This window comes from Phalacrocorax aristotelis, chromosome 15 (genome assembly GCF_949628215.1).
Source record: "Phalacrocorax aristotelis chromosome 15, bGulAri2.1, whole genome shotgun sequence".
Taxonomy (NCBI): Eukaryota; Metazoa; Chordata; class Aves; order Suliformes; family Phalacrocoracidae; genus Phalacrocorax; species Phalacrocorax aristotelis.
The window spans coordinates 4,117,011-4,133,096 of NC_134290.1; the positions used below are offsets into that span (position 1 = coordinate 4,117,011).

The window sequence follows — 16,086 nt, forward strand, 5'->3', positions numbered from 1 at the left end:
ACTGCCATGTTTGAGGTCACACCGTGATGGTCTCTGAGGTCACACCACTGCCATGTCTAATGGCCACACCGTGATGATCTCTGAGGTCATACCATGATGTTCTCTGAGGTCACACCACTGCCATGTCTGAGGTCACACCATGATGGCCTCTGAGGTCACACCACGATGTTCTCTGAGGTCACACCACGATTTTCTCTGAGGTCACACCACTGCCATGTCTGAGGTCACACCATGATGGTCTCTGAGGTCACACCACTGCCATGTTTGAGGTCACACCGTGATGGTCTCTGAGGTCACACCACTGCCATGTTTGAGGTCACACTGTGATGGTCTCTGAGGTCACACTGTGATGGTCTCTGAGGTCACACCATGACGGTCTCTGAGGTCACACCACTGCCACGTCTGAGGTAACGCTGCTGCCGTGCCTCGCATAACACCACCACAGTGTCTGAGGTCACACCACTGCCGTGTCTGAGGTCACACCACTGCCATATCTGAGGTCACACTGTGATGGTCTCTGAGGTCACACCACTGCCATGTCTGAGGTCACACTGTGATGGTCTCTGAGGTCACACCACTGCCATGTCTAATGGCCACACCGTGATGATCTCTGAGGTCACACCGTGATGGTCTCTGAGGTCACACCGTGATGGTCTCTGAGGTCACACCACGATGGTCTCTGAGGTCACACCACGATTTTCTCTGAGATCACACCACTGCCATGTTTGAGGTCACACCATGATGGCCTCTGAGGTCACACCACAATGTTCTCTGAGGTCACACTGTGATGGTCTCTGAGGTCACACCACTGCCATGTCTGAGGTCACACTGTGATGGTCTCTGAGGTCACACCATGACGGTCTCTGAGGTCACACCACTGCCATGTCCGAGGTCACACTGTGACTACAGACTGCAACAGACATGCTGTGTCTGAGGCGTAACTGCAGCAATGCCTGACGTAAAACTACTGTCAGGTAACACCGCAGCCACGTTCCCCTCATGCCAGCCTGGCACTGCAGGGCTTGCCAGGGGAGCAGCCCTTCACTCCTGCACATGGGTGCCCCTCATCCTCTCACCTGCTCCTTGCAGGCAATTTAGGATCTTACTGCCCTGATCACATCGATGTCCTGCTGCTCTTCAGGGAGCACTAGTATTTAAATAAAGGCAGATCAGTATCCCCTTGCAACAGCACGCTACCTTCCCATGTGAAAAGCCGTGTCCGTACTTCTGGCTCATTTGCCTGGCCACATGTAGCCATTCTTTTTGCTCAGGTCTCTCAGGTCCTGCCTAGACTACTGCTGCTGTGTTCCTGAGGCTCCAGCATCAAAAGTTGCCCTGGATTGTGTGCAAACAGCCCTCCTTGCTTGACTGTGGCATTTTCCCAGTGAACACGGTATAAATGATGTGAAACGAGTAATGCTGTGACTCAGGTAACCTTACAAGAAAGTGTTTCTGTCTTGCAGATAAATAGATATTGCTGATTGACGCCACCATCCTATTTATAATGCTTGGGCATTACAGGTAGCGAACCAGAGTAAGACCAAGATACAGGAAAGGCCTTTCAGCATTAAAAACCCAGAGATAAGAGAAGAATGAGGTCTGCTAGATTTTAGTTCACTTTTTTATTTTGACTGTAATGCAAACAGGCATAAGTATTCCATAAAATCAGAAGATTGGAACTATACAGAAAGAGGTGCATGCTTTAGAACGATGTGGGTATCTTGCAAACAGAGCCAGAGTCAGTCCGAGAGAGGGGGCTGGAGTACATTGTACGAATGGCAGAGATTTTAGCAGCATTGAGAGCTCAGAGGTAGGGGAAAACCATGTTTCTGACCACTTAAAGCACTGGTATGATCAAATACAACACCGGCTCATCCCTGCTCCCACTGTCCCCACCCCTTTAGTCCTCAGAAGAAACCCACCTTAGGATAACACATAAAGCTACAAAATGAACTAACCCCCCTCCACATATACCTTATGGGATGCAAAGTGAGAGTAAAGACAACGTGCCAGTCTTAAATCATGGCATCTTTTTATAAACCAAATGAAGGCACAGTGACATGAGGAGGTGCTGAGGGGAGGGAGGAAGGAACAGGAGGACCAGAGAGCAGCGAGAGGTTGCCAGCCCATCTAGCAGAGCAGAATTTACCAATGTCTGAACAGTTTAGAAAAATCTCTGCAATAGAAAGTTTGGGAGTTGCCCACCCCAGTGCTGCTACCCTTCACAGACTGGTCCCCTTTCTCATCTCGGCACCACTGCTCTTCAGAAAAAAGGCCACTGGAATTAAAAAGTCCAAATCAACCTTTGAGGCTTACGCTTGTCAAAGGTGCCTAAGGGAATCAAAGGAATAAATCCCTGTTCCTATTACAAAAATTAATTGACACTGAGTATCAAATTCCCGGGGCGGCTGGCAGAACTCACTTTTCTAACTACATGCAATCTAAAAAGCAATGAGTCCTGGCTGAAAGTCATCTTACTCTGTTCATCTACTGCCTGGGGAATTGTGTACACTCTAGAAGAGCTGGGGATGTTGCTGCAGACCAGGGAACCTATTCTCAAGCTCCTTTCAGCATAAAGATCCCAGAGTTTTTTGAAGGCATCTGAAGGCAGCAGAGCATGTTTAACCTTGGGAATTGCGGATACTTGTCTATTTTTGTAGAATTCTAGCAAAGCAGAAATTTTGCATTGAATTTCATTGGCTTCAAAGCCATCACTTCAATGCCGGGCACGGGGAGAATCTGAAACAGCCTTCTGTTTCTGGACATCCTGTTGAGCACTGCAGAGAGTATTTTGTTAAGACATGATTCCATGCCACGATCACACAGAGAGAAAAATAAAAAAGTATGTTCAGAAGTGGGTAGCACTAATGCCTCCTGTTGGAGCTGAATACATATTAAAGCAGTTTTGTTGCCCTTGGAAAATTTTAAGATCTCCATTAGCAATTACGGTGGGGACAAAATATTCAATTTTGTCCGAAACAATTTGATATACTCTTTTTTTTTTTTTGCTTTCCCCACCCAAAGCCAACACATGAAAGCAAAGCAACAAAAAGAAGCCCAAAATCAGTTGCTCTTTTAGATCAACTTTTTCAGTATTTAGTCTTTACATTTTTAAAGTATTAAGAATACTCCTGGAAGAAATATACTTTGCCCAGTGTTATTCACTATCAGATTTCTGAACCAGCCCTAAGGAGCTGTGTGCAAATACTGCAGTTAGGAGGTGCAGGGGTCTACCCGCAGCCCAGCTCCACACTCCTGCTCTTCTACAGCCCCAGAACAGCTCCTGCCAGCTCTGGCCCACAGATACAAGAGAAGACCCCGGTGTCTTGCCCATTTCTGTGCCATGGTAGTGAGGAGTAGATGCAAAGCCTTGGCCTGTAGGCTCCGGTTAAATGAGAGATCTCCTCAGGGCAAGACTCACAGGTTTGATTTTCTTGCTTTTGAAGTGTTTCCTTCCTCCTCCCTCCCTGAAATCTGGCCAGGTAGGTACATGAATGAGTAAGGCAGGAAAGCAGCAGCCTTTGCAGTGAGGTATTCTCACTGCTAAACAAGCTGCAGCTGCTCAGCTATGAACTCACAACATGTTTTTTTCCTGTGATTTCAATGGCTCAAACTTCTATCACAGCCAAACATCTGTAGGGGTGGAGGCCAAAAGTTTCTAGTGTGCTTCATTCCTGGCACAGCAGGAAAAAAGTGTATCTGCATTACAATACTTAAATATTTCATGAGCTGCCCTTGTACCCATGCTAAAATCAAGTCAATTTTGACCTCTGGTAAGGTCTGTTTTACTTCTGGAACCAAGTGCTTTAAAGCAGCAATCTCATTAGCTTTCTCCAGCTCCCCTGATTTCCTATTAAACACACATGGCCATATGGAAGAAGCTAGAACTCAGATCTCCCCATTGAGGGTAGATTTCAAATGGATTACTAGAGTCATGCATTGCAGGCAAGTGCAAGTGCAGATTGACACATGCAAAAATACTGCCATCGTGAAATTGCTGCTGCTGCTGTGAAAGCCTGATCCTGCAAGCTGCTGAAATCCCCAACACCACTGAAGCCAGTGGGTGTGGAAGGCATTTTCTATCTGGGAGGACTCGGATTCTAGACTAAGTTTGTCCGAGTTCGGGAATCCAGTTTTCAAGAGCATTCAGCACTGGCCAAATATTGCTCCTCCTGTTAGAGCAGAAGAAACTGGTGTAACAAAGGCAGAGTTTCAGCAAAGTTGAATGGTCCTGAAAATTTGTCTCCATCTGTTCTGTAAAGGGACTGCACACCCCTCTGGAACTATCAAAGCAATTGCAAAGTTATCAGAGCAATTCTGAAGCTGAGAACTGGTCCCCAGTGAAAGCAGGAACAAAATTTAGTTTTGAGCATAAAATTCTCCCTCCAAAAAACCACCGGAAACTCTCTGCAGCTTCCCAACAGGTATAAATCAGAGGACTGTGGCTTCAGTGGTCGTAAGTCAGGGGGCAGCAGCTTTGGCTTCGGCTTGGTGCGAGTCCATGAGGCTTGAAGCACGAACATGCCCTCTCCCCCAGCCCCCAGCTTAATAAAAACGTGGTACCATCCAGTATGTGGTAGGCGTTCACAGACCCATGGTGCTTGTACAAAGTGGTATCCAGTTTGCACCCACGCTCTAACCCTCCATGCCCCTATAAAACCCCATCACTGTGAGATTAACTGCAGAGCACAGCTGAGCAGGGCTATAAATTTGCTCTCAGTTACCCAAGGGGGAATTTGCTCACCAAGAATTTCACTTGTAAAATGAAGTCATCTCTTCCCCTCATCCCCCAGTCTCTGTGTGCTAGGAGCATCTCCGGAGAGAGCAGGAACGGGAGGGCAACCCTGGTGCAATAGTCTCTTCCCAGCACAAGGCACGCTAAGTCTGTCGCCGCCCGCGGGACCCACCCTTGCTGAGCAGCTCACTGCACCTTTTGGCTGGGCAGGCAGGGCTGAGAAGGAGAAAGGAGGGATCTCCAGAGGGAAGCAGTGGAGGGAGCCTGGGGGCACGGCCTGGGATGGGGCGAGAGGCGTCACATACTAACAGTGAGGGAACTAATGGAGCAGTCACAGTTAGACTGGACACAGGTTCATGCAGCTCCTGTTTCTTCCCATCTCCTCTTCTGCGTAGGTGCCATCACGTTCTCTCAGCACACACTTGCAAGTTTGCTGCTCACGCCTGGACACGTTGGCTCACACTGCTCTGGGTGTGAACAGAGTCCCCTGCTCGCCCCAGGGACGTGTAGGCACAGAACGGGACAGGGAACGTGGACAGCCCGAACTCAGACCCCATTTCTCTGGCCAGTTTGAATGTAACCAGCTCGGTTCCTCTAGTGCAATGAGCTCAGGCCTACCCAGCAGCGACTGAGGAGGTGTCATCTTTGCAAGCCTGCTCCTGATGGCACAAGTCTCATTATTTTCCCGCTGTCTCTCATAAATAGAAGAGCAGCAAACTCCTAGGCAGTCCTTCTGGGGAGGTGAAACCTTTGAAGTCATCAACAACATCGGCAGCAGATACGCTTGCACTGAATGAACAACTTATTTTTCCCTGCTAGTGGACACAGCAGGTTGGGAAAACAGAGAACCATTTCACATGAGTTTTCAAGTTCATATATAACTTTCTGTGGGCATTTGAAAAACCTACGAATTAAAATCATTGAGAAAAAAACTCCTTACTTCATGGTATCTTGAAAATCAAATCTCCTGTTTAGAGAAAAGCCTCTTTACGTTTAATCCCTGGGGAGCGAAAAGGAGCTGAGCTGCTGCAAAACAGGCAGTGATAAGCATCCTCCAGGAGAGGGACTGGGGCAATGGATCAGGCTGGGTGTCCATCAGGTCCAGTACCCCGTGGATGTGTGGGGCTGTGCAGGAGCCTGGACGGGTAGCAGGGAGCCAGAAGTGACAGATTCATGAACTAAGTGCCCGAGAGACACAACCCCTGCACGCATCACACCCCTGAGCAGCTCATGGCACCGTCTGCAGCACACCCCGCCTTGCTCTCTGCGTTTATGCGCGCCGGAGACACTGTAGCTACACCCACGCGTCAGAAATGTCACACCGAGATGAGCAGAGTCTAGACAACTGGAGGAATAGCCGCATTTGTGGAATGATAAAGCAGACCCGCAAGTTTAGTTCCCCCTTTGCTGTGGGAGGAAATTAAGCTGGAGGGGAGTGCAAAGCCCCTGCAGGTAAGGGGGATGAAGGAGAAGTTAAGACGTCTGAGACTGACTCAACAAAACATAATGAATCAAAATTCCCAGTGGTGAGGCTTGCAAGGAGCGAACGGTCCTACTCAGGCAGAAGGAGCAGAGAGGCAGCCTGGACCCCTGGGGGACATATTAACTTCATGGACCTTCACAGCAGGGAGGGTGTTTCTTCTCCAGGGCCAGGCAGGCTGACTGGCCTTAAATCAGCATTTTCTTTCCAAAGGGCTCTCCAAAGGACTCACCTAACCGATGCCTGTTGAACTTGGGACGGCTTTGGCTGTCTGCCCTGCACAGACCCCTTTGGAGATCCCGCCGAAGGCAAGGCACGCACCCCGTTCCCTTCTCCGCTGTGCTTCCCTGCTGTTTTCACTGGTGGCGCCGGGGGAAGGGGGAGATGGAGGTAGCAAGCTTTGGGGTGCAGTAAAAGCAAGCCAATTCATCTCAGACACAGACTGCAGCAGCGATATGACTTCTGGATGGGAGATGTTATACCAATACAGGCAGAAGGCAGGACAGGAGAAAAATAGTTGCCAGCAACGCAAGATGAGCTGGAAAGAGGACAAAGACAAGGGCATTTCTTTGGGCACTGCCTCTTCTTCAGGTTGCATTGCTCCTTCTACTAAAAGGAGGACCAGAGCACAAAGTCCAGAGCCAGAATCAAATTTCCCAAAATCAGGGGATGGGTTTTCTTGGTTTTCCTTTAGCTCTGGTTCTGCAGCCACAGGATTGGGACTTAGGTCCAGGCTTGCTGAATGTTCACAGCTCTAAGCTCTAGGGCGAGGGAGCTGGCTCCCACAGACGGGAGCTCTGCCCAAATTCACACATACCAGCAGCAAAGGGACCCAGCTCCCCCATCCCATTGCCTGCCCTGGGATTAAGGCACAACCCACAGAGGTGGACCAGCGGCTGCCCTTTTTCCTGTCCTGTCCTGCTTTCACCTCCAGCTCACGAAGCCCCCAGGCAGTGACACAAACCTGGCCTTGCACCTGGCTCCAAACCCTTCTCCAGCCACCCTGCCAGCCCAGCGAGCTCGGCTCTGGCCACACCGTGGCAGCATTCATTCGCATTGTACGCCACGCTAGATGCTCTGCTGGGACCAGCAAATCTGAGGCCTGGATCTCAAATTCTCCCAGTGCCTGGAGGCCTTTTGCTCCTGGATTTTGGGCTGGAGCTGCTTCAAGCATTCAGGGAATCAAAGTTGCAGAAGATGGTCACAGCATGTGGAGATGTAGCCAGCCAAGCGGCAGGAAAGGGCAGGAGGTCCTGACTGGAAGTGGGGATAACTGCACAGCCTGGGGCCAGGGGAACCAGCGTGGCTTGTGCTATGGGATGTGAGAGCAACAAACCTCCTACAGCTCTTTTTGGTCCAACTTTGGCTTGGGGCAGCTAATCTTAGCCTTCTGAGAGCAAAGCTCACCATGGCAGCTCCTGGACAAACCCTCTGCTGTAGCTGGTGCAGGTGCTTTTCTCCATACAAGCTTCAGTGCACAGTGCAGCAGGGCCGGGGCAGAAGGAAAGGATCAGCATTTACCAGCTCAAAATGTCAACCCCATATCCCTGCCTCTAGCAAAAGCTGCAGCCATGCCTTGCTGTCCTCATCCTGGCAGTGAGGGAGGACAAACCTTTCCTCAGGGTGAGGAAAGGAGAAGGAGGAAGGACACACAAGGTCACGCATGCTTTACCTTGCAGACAGCTTTTCTCTGTTAAAGGGTCTGATACCTTTCTGTGACTGTGTTAACAGATTGCTTTTGAGGCCAGATTTTTGCAGCAGGGCTGAGGTGTGAGTGTGTCAGAGCCCAGAATCACACAGCATCTTTGCAGCCGATCTCACCTCCCTTCTCACATGAGATGTCCCGGCAGAGAGAGCTCGTGCCACTGGCAGGTGGTGCAGAGCCTACAGAGGGGGCTGGCTTGCCACCGAGATGCCACATGTATTTCTTTTGGCAGGCAGGTCACTCCATGCTGGCACTTTCTGCTCCCTAAGGTGTGGAAGTGGCTTGGGTCTGCTATCCTAGAACTTCTTGCAAGACTGCTCTAAGGTAGAGCTGATGCTCTCTGGGCTTTCAAGAGTCCTTGGTCTGCACATCCTCATCAAGGAGCCTCTGTAACCCTCCAAGTGCTGCCTTCCAAACAGGCTTTGTTACCAGGAGGTGCCTCTTGCAGCCGGGGCTGGAACTGCTTCTCTCCCATCCTCGTAGCTTTCCAGTCTCACCTGGGAGAGGGTTCACATGTTTGCAGCATGCGAAGCTCTGGGATGCAACCGGTCCCTGAATCTCTCTGACCAGCATCATGGCTGCAGATCACATATCTCCTGTAAAGCCTTCCAGAGGACAGCCTGGCCAAGCAGCAGCCATTGCCATGAGGCTTTCCCTAGCATACACATCAGCCTATGTGTTCGGTGCTTGCTCCTCTGTGGGAGGACCTTCATGCCAGCAAAAGTGGGGACTCAGCAAAAGGAGAGGCTCATGGGGAACAGGGAGCAGAGGAGGCAAACATAGCGCAGAGTCCATTCAGGAGAAAACACAACACATGAATCAGAGACATCCTACCATTCAGATCAAAACAGACACATTTGCACCCAGGCTGCTTGGGGATGAACAAAGTTCATAGGGCATTGCACATCATTTGCCCCCAGCCTCAGGCATATGCACAGGTCTGTACAAGTCCAAAGGAAAGGCAAGAAAATGCAAGGATTCAGCCAAGCCCCGAGCTGGGGAAAGGGGGAACCTGGGGGAAACAACCCCCAGCTCTGGTTAAGCAACAAGATCTAGTCATTGCCCAGCCCCTGCCACCTCTGCTTTACCCCAAAACACCAAAAATGCAGATGGTTATGAAGGTGGTGATTTCATGCAGCTGCAAAATGCCCTCATGAGAAGAAGGAGAAATTTTAAGTTCTGTTAAGAGCCACTGCAGATTATAAAGCCATCATACTTCAGTGGGGAAATACAGGGAAAGAGGGTGAAAAGAAATGGCCACAGGACAAGAGCAAGAGAAAGAGGAAGAAAATAAAAGTCATCATCATCATCAGGACACAATCACAGGATGAGAGAGAGAGTGCTTTCCATGGGCAGTTCCCCGTGGAAAAGGAGCCACCGTGTCCATGAAATACAAAACCCAGTGCCCTCTGGCCGGAGGGGACAGCAGGTGCTGGGACTGGTTTGGCATCCCCTTGGGGTGAAGGGTCCAGTTAGGAGCAGAAAACCCTGCAAGGGAAAGGGGAGAAAGGCTGGCCTTAGAAAGAGCGGTGAGGGGTGTCTAGGACTAAGGACTTCCCAAGGGACCATGCTGTAGACAGGAATTTACAGAGCCCTTTGCAGCTGGGTGAGGTGGGCGGGTAGGTAACCCTTATCCCTACCTAGATGGGAAACTTAGGCACGCTGTATACAGTGCTGACCCCAGAGAGTGTGCTGTATTGGAGAATTCCTACCAAACCTCGGGGATGTTGGGAAACCCACTCTGGTCAGCTGGGCACTACACGGCACAGCCAGGAGTGCAGGGAAGGGGTTGCACCCCAGGCTGCTGAGGATCAGGACAAGGAGCAAGAGCCATGCAGCCACTCATCCTTTATCCTACATAATTCTTCTGCTCAGCCAGGGAAAATCCCATTGAGACGGAGCTGAGCAAATGGCAGGACATGGTGGAGGAGAAACAAACATAGCAAATGTCAAGGTTTTTTGTTTCTTATGGTTGTTTTTAAAACAGTGGAAAGAGAATTCTCCAGATCTTTCCTAAGTGGGCACGTAGCAGTCTGGAGAGACCTCCTGACACTGTGGGTACCAGCCGCCTGCACCCCTGGAGCCGGCCAGGCCCCTCTACAGCCAGCACAGGAGCTGAGGAGAGGCACTCCTTGCCACAGATCCTGCAAACCTTCCAGCCCATCACCCGCCAGCTCGCTGGCCGGGGAGCAGAGGCAGGCAGTGGGCAGGACTTTTGTTTGCATCATGATTTGTATGGGATTGTCAGGTCTGAGCAAGTTGGTATGATGGGTGCAATAACCCGGGAAGGCCGGGGGAATTTGTCCTAGTGAGGTGACAACTATTTCAGAGAGACTGCCAGGCAGCATCCTCTGGTTCCTGTAAAAAATCAAATGTCTTTTCTCGGCCGCTGCTGTAAGAAGGACCACAGGTGTGCAAAAGTTAAAGCTTCCTTCCCCATCCCACATCCCATGTGCTTGGGAGACCATTGCAGGGGTTAAAATAAACATGTCAACTCACTCATCCGTGTCTTTTTTGCTCTCCTCAATGAATGCAATAGACTCAGATCTAAGGCGGTTAGTCACTTCGTATGTACGCAGGGTGACTCCAAAAATATCCTCGTGGTACCGGCTGTCATCCTGAAACAAAGGATGCGAGAGGGAAAGTGGGAAAAAGAAAGTATTTACCGGTGGTTGGTATTGCACTAGAAAGCTTTTGTGTTGTGGGTAGGTACCAAATGCACAGGCAAGTGTCCTGGGGCCTGTCCCGAGAGCTGGTGGGACAGGCAGGGCAGAGGGGCAGGAACAAGCAGGGAGGTGAAATGACCTTCCCAAGGTCACACTGTAGGACAGTGGCAGAGCTGCTCAGTGCGTTAGACCTCCTCAACTGCTGGCAACCCAGGGACTGCCTGGCCGTCAGGGCCGGAGGCCAGCCTGTGAATGGGAGCTTTTGCTTGCAAACCAGCTGAAAACGTGGCTCCGGGCTCCCTCAGCTCCTGGGTGGAGTGTGGGGACATGGTTCAGAAAGGGTAGCCCTGCAGGAATTGGGCTGAGTTATCTTCCCAGGCAGAAGCAGAGCCGTTCAAGCATCTGTCCTTGGGCCTGTGTCCAAAAATGAACTCAATTCTGTTTCAGTTGCAACATCCGCAGCAATGCGCTTGCCCAGGGGCAGCGGCTGTCCAGCCACACAGAGGAGATTCGGGGAGGGGGGCCCACAAACTGCCCTGTTACCTTGCTGCAATAATGGAGGGACAGTGGGGACGTAGCCAGGTGAATAAGCCCTGTCTGGGCTACCACGAGTTCCCAAAAGAGCTTGTACCACCAGTGCCCAGGACAGCACCAGGCTCATCGCAGGCGCCCAGCACAGGCTGAGGGGGCTGCAGCCTGGAGCAGAGCTCGTGCAAAGCAAGGTCACTTCCAGTGCTTACCCAAAGCTTTGGAAGATCATGCTCCTGACCTTGCCCAGGTGCAGGCAGCGTGGGTGGGAGCCGCAGTCCCCCCCCCCGCTCCCGTCTCCTCGGTGCTGCCCGTTCTGCAGGAGGAGGCACCAGGTGCAGCGCCTGTGGCAGGAGCTCGCGTCATGTCTCGTGGTGCAGCGCTACTCACCCGCAGCTTGCTGATGAAAGCGCCTGCCTCCTCCACCGTGAGCCGGCCCTGCTGCCTCACAATGCACTGAATGGTCTTGAGGACGTCCCTGGCCATGGTGACATCCCCGCAGACGTAGATGTGGCCTCCCTGCTCCTTCAGCGCTTTGAACACGGTTTGGGCCAGCTGCTCCTGTAACACGTCTTGCACGTATTTCTGAGGGAGCAGGAGGAGGTGGGAGCTGAGATTAACTACAGCTTCTCAGCCCTATCCACCTGCACACCCCGGCCAGCCTTGTGTGCACCAGCTGCCTTTGAGGCAGCAGTGCAATGCAACCATCTCTTTGGGGGAGCATGCCTGCACCTCATGGCACCCACAATGATAGGAAAGAGATGAGGAAAGCAGCAAAACATTGTTTGCTCTTATATTTTCACACCTTCACCATATATCTCGTTGCCAGGCCTGCTCAGGTGGCGGTGGGGGTTTAGACCAGATGTTTGTGCTGGTTCTGGGCCACGCCACTGCATGATATCCCTTCCTGCCCACTTTCTTGGGAAGAGATGCCTTTCCCCTTATCATCTGCTCCTACCTGGGAAGGACGGCTGCAGCCCGCCAGGGCAAAGTGTGAGCAATGTGGGCACACATTCAGGCTGGTGCAGGGCCGGGGCTGTGCCCTAGGGCCGGGGCTGTGCTGGGAAGGGCACAATCCTGCACATGTATGCAACCAGGGCGCCCCAGGGCACGAGCCGCTATGGCCGTGCCAAAGAGCCAACATCTCCGCGCCGTGCCAGCTAGCCACAGCCGCGCAGGGCTGCATGCCACGCACCTTTGGTTTGTCCGGTTCTCGGGAGTAGGCTGTGTACAGCTCTTTGAAGACACCTTGGGTTTTGGCAAAGAGCGTTTCCTCTTTGTAAATGTGGTCAATCCTGGACTGCCGGCAGCCAAATACCAGGACCATAGGACAAGGCTTCAGGCCTGGGGGAGAGACAGAGGAAGCAGTTAGCCCGGAGACCACCGATACCTGCTTTCTGCAAGCCGCTGCCCTCCAGATCTGGCAGCAGCCCCAGCACCTGGTGTGAGACTGCCAGGAGTTTTCCCTGGCCAAACTGGGAGGGAGGGAAAACCAGCAAGGAGGAGGTAGTGCACTGCCTAAGCTAGTGCATGGCCTGGGATCACATGGCAGGGGCGTTTGTGCCAGGTTTTGGTGAGAAATGAAATTTTTTTTTGTCTAAATGATGAGTGGAGACCACATATTTTACATGAATTTGCATTAAATGTTCTTTAAAAAACTAACTCCAGCACTATAGTTGTGCCATAAAAACTTGCAGAGTTTTACAGGAGGGTTTTCATGGAATTTGTTTTGGGAGTTTGGGATGACCTCCAAGCCTGCACTTGGGTCAGCTGATGTTTCAGGAAGCCCTTTGCCTCTGCTGGGGCAGCCAGGCAGGAGACTGGACCCCCATCCCTGCACCACCAGCCCAGGTTTCTCCTGAGATGAGAAACAGGAGGAACAAGCATCAACCCACCTTTGTGCTGGATTTCAAAAAGCCGCTGCTGCCAGAAGCTCCGGAAAGGGGCGATGCCGGTGCCGGGGCCGATGAGGATGCAGGGCACCTGGGGATCCTGGGGCAGGTGGAACCCGGGCGCACTGCACACATTGAAGATGACAGTTAAACCCAAGCAGGATGCTCCCTCCCTCGCCTCTGCCCGTGGCAAGCTGAGACACTACCCATAGAGGGAGGGGTAGAAAATGAAGTGAAATCCCAAAAAGTGACATTTTAGCACAGAACTGCACCCGAGAGGGACCCGTTCGCTCACAAATCCAGCCCTGTTTTCTCCACATCCTTAGTGTTTTGCAAAGAAGACTTGAGGGCAAAGAGCTCATCCTGCAAGGGGACTCACCCCATCTGTTTCACTCCTCACCGTGTGTGGACCACTTACCCTCTTACAAAACAGGGCACTACTTCATCGGTCTGTATCCGATTGAGCCAAGAGGAGCACACTCCGTGGTGGATTGGTCCTTCTCCATCTAGGAGGGGAGAAAAGGAGGTCTGTACTTGACACACCAGCCAACTACTCTAGCCGCTTTCCTTTCTGAAACCCTCCTTGCTACTTTCCACATGAACATCTTACTGAAACCTTTACTATCTCTGCATCCATGCCCCAAAAATTTGGTAGAAATTTGGTACTTGGATCCCTCTGTGGAGTTATCCAAGTTCACCCAGGACCCAGCCCTGGGATAGTTGGACCTCCACAATACTTCGGAAGGACCCAGCTTCTCTTTGGTCCTTTTTGGTAGAAGCAGCATCATGCTGTAGTGCTTCCAGACACAAGCCCTCTGTGGCAGACCCAGAAGAATGGCCAGTGTCTTCCCCTGTGTCCTGCCTGTTGAGGGGTGACCATCTGTCCATCTACACCATGTCCAGGGCTGCTTGGACACATCAGTGATTGCACAGGTACAGAAATCTGGCTAGTTGTGGCAATGTGGACTTTGGTGTGGGCAAACAAATGATCCCACGTGGAGCTTGGAGCCACCGTGACTGGTCTGTTGCTGGTACCTGACCTAGATCTGTCATCTCAGCAACACGTTGCCCTCTGATGGACGGCCATTCTCCATAACATGAGACAGCAGCATCATGGGTTGAAGGAATCTAGGCACTGCAGCAGGTAAAAAGGCTTTTAAATAATATCTGTCTGCCAAAGACCTTGTGGTGTTACCCATGTGCTAATGCTCTTTCCCTGCACGCTACAGCAAGCCTGTGTCCACTGACCCTTGCATAAGCATGGTACCTCTTGTGCGATAGGAGACCACTGCCACGGTGAGGTGGACCTCGCCTGGGTACATCTCTGGGGAAGAACTGATGGAGTAGTAGCGTGGTTGGAGGAGGGGGAGCTGTGTGAGCAGCAGCGTGGAGGGCATCTGCACTGAGGGGAACTCCTCCAGCACCTCCACAATGGTGGGGTTCTTGGACCACTTCCATTCCTCATATTCCTGCAAGCCCTGCAGCCAGGGAAAGAGGGAGAGAGGGAGGGAGGGAAGGAGGCAAGCACTGCAACACTGACCTCTTCCAAGCCAGGGGCCTCTACCAATATCCCACTGGGCCTATGGCAAAGCTGGGGTGGGTGGCACTGAAGGCAGGCAGGAGGAGCCCTGCTGTCATGGGTAGAGACTCAGCCTAGCCACCATATGGGATGAAAATGCCCTGGGGTTGTTGTCCCCAGGGCCTTGAGGAACCTGGGGTCTGAGTCTTTACCTTGCTAAGGATCTGCAGGCGTTTCTTCTCCTTGTCACTGGTGGCCAACAAAGCAAACTGCTGCAGCAGCAGGGGTGTGGGAGGGGTAGTGATGTCCAAATAGTACTTAAAAGCATGGAAGATGGTGCATGGTGGGACACGGTTCTCGTCTGTCCAGTTACTGATGACACCTACCAGGAGGGAATTCAGCACAACCATGGGATCAGCTAGCCATAAGGGCCAGGGTGGGCAAATCCTTGCTTTCATTCCCCCTTATCAGCTCTGAGTCATTGAATGATAAAGAGCTGGAAAGAAAAGCTGATGAGATGACCTCATGCTACAGGTGAGGTGCTGTACAATGAGCACGCATAGGAGCCTGATACTCCACCACCTTCAGCCTCAGTCACTCTGGGTTAATACTGGTTTGCATCTCCTGTTACACTGTGTGGCCGTAGGGTATTGGACTTATCCCTGAAATACAGTGTTGGGATGGTCCATTAAGATCCCTTAACTCTTCTTTCCAGTCCCAGACATTGCTCTTTTCATGAGAATATAAACACATTTAATTTTTATGAAGAACAAGGAAACATCTTCTCCCCAGGGCCCTGCTCACCCTTCAAACCCTTGCTCTTACCCCAAATGCACATGAGCAATGGCTCTGGCCAGAGGAAGCCTGAAGGAGGTGCTCCAGTCCAGGCAGATGCACCAGTGAGATGGAAATTTATTTCTCCTGGGGGGCCACCTACTCCCCTTAGGAGCTACAAGACCTGCTACCAGGGATGGGTGAGGAGGAGAGAGGCCACCTCTAGGTAGAGGTGGCCCTGGTTACCTAGAGCTGTGTTCCTCTCCTCCAGGAGCTCCACCTTCACCAGCTGGTTCGTTGGGGGGGCATCTTCAAGTCTGTCAATGAGGGCATTGACCAAGTCTTCGTGGTTCCCTGGAAACACACCCAAGTGGTCCCCAGGCAGGTACCGCAGTTCCTGGTGTCCGTCGGTGTGCAGACGCAGGAAAATTGTCAAGCGACTACAAGGAAAGGAGAAAAAGCAGGATGTGTTTTGGGGGAGTCCTTCAGGGAGTTGCTGAGTTCTGGCCTCACGAGCCGCTGGGTGTGCTGGGCAGCGGTGGCATGTCCAAGCCCTGGTGCCCTGATGAGCATGTCACCAGTCGCAGCAGGGAGCTAGAAAGGACATTACAGTATCAACCACCCGTCACCGCTGACTCACCCTCAGAGACTTTCAAAAAGGGAAAACCAGTTTAACCTCTTGCTTCAGCAATTTTGTCCTTTCTTTGCATGTACCCTGCCACTCCACAAGTGTAGCTACCCATCTTCTCATCCTTACAGGAAACAGGTTCATTTATGTAGAGGCAGA

General features: G+C 51.7%; 1 protein-coding gene across 3 annotated transcripts in view; it reads right to left on the reverse strand.

Annotated features, from left to right (window-relative positions):
- Nucleotides 1-1,613: 1,613 nt before the first annotated feature.
- The window catches only part of NOS1 (nitric oxide synthase 1), a 77,888-nt gene continuing 63,415 nt past the window's right edge, over nt 1,614-16,086 (reverse strand). For all 3 annotated transcript variants that reach the window (XM_075109898.1, XM_075109897.1, XM_075109899.1), the window contains exons 21-29: nt 15,546-15,739; nt 14,738-14,907; nt 14,274-14,484; nt 13,425-13,512; nt 13,010-13,131; nt 12,310-12,458; nt 11,505-11,699; nt 10,420-10,538; nt 1,614-9,408 (exon numbers count right to left, since the gene is read on the reverse strand). In XM_075109898.1, coding sequence (XP_074965999.1) covers nt 9,393-9,408; nt 10,420-10,538; nt 11,505-11,699; nt 12,310-12,458; nt 13,010-13,131; nt 13,425-13,512; nt 14,274-14,484; nt 14,738-14,907; nt 15,546-15,739 — 1,264 coding nt within the window. In that variant the 3' untranslated portion in view covers nt 1,614-9,392. The remainder of the gene's footprint in view (nt 9,409-10,419; nt 10,539-11,504; nt 11,700-12,309; nt 12,459-13,009; nt 13,132-13,424; nt 13,513-14,273; nt 14,485-14,737; nt 14,908-15,545; nt 15,740-16,086) is intronic.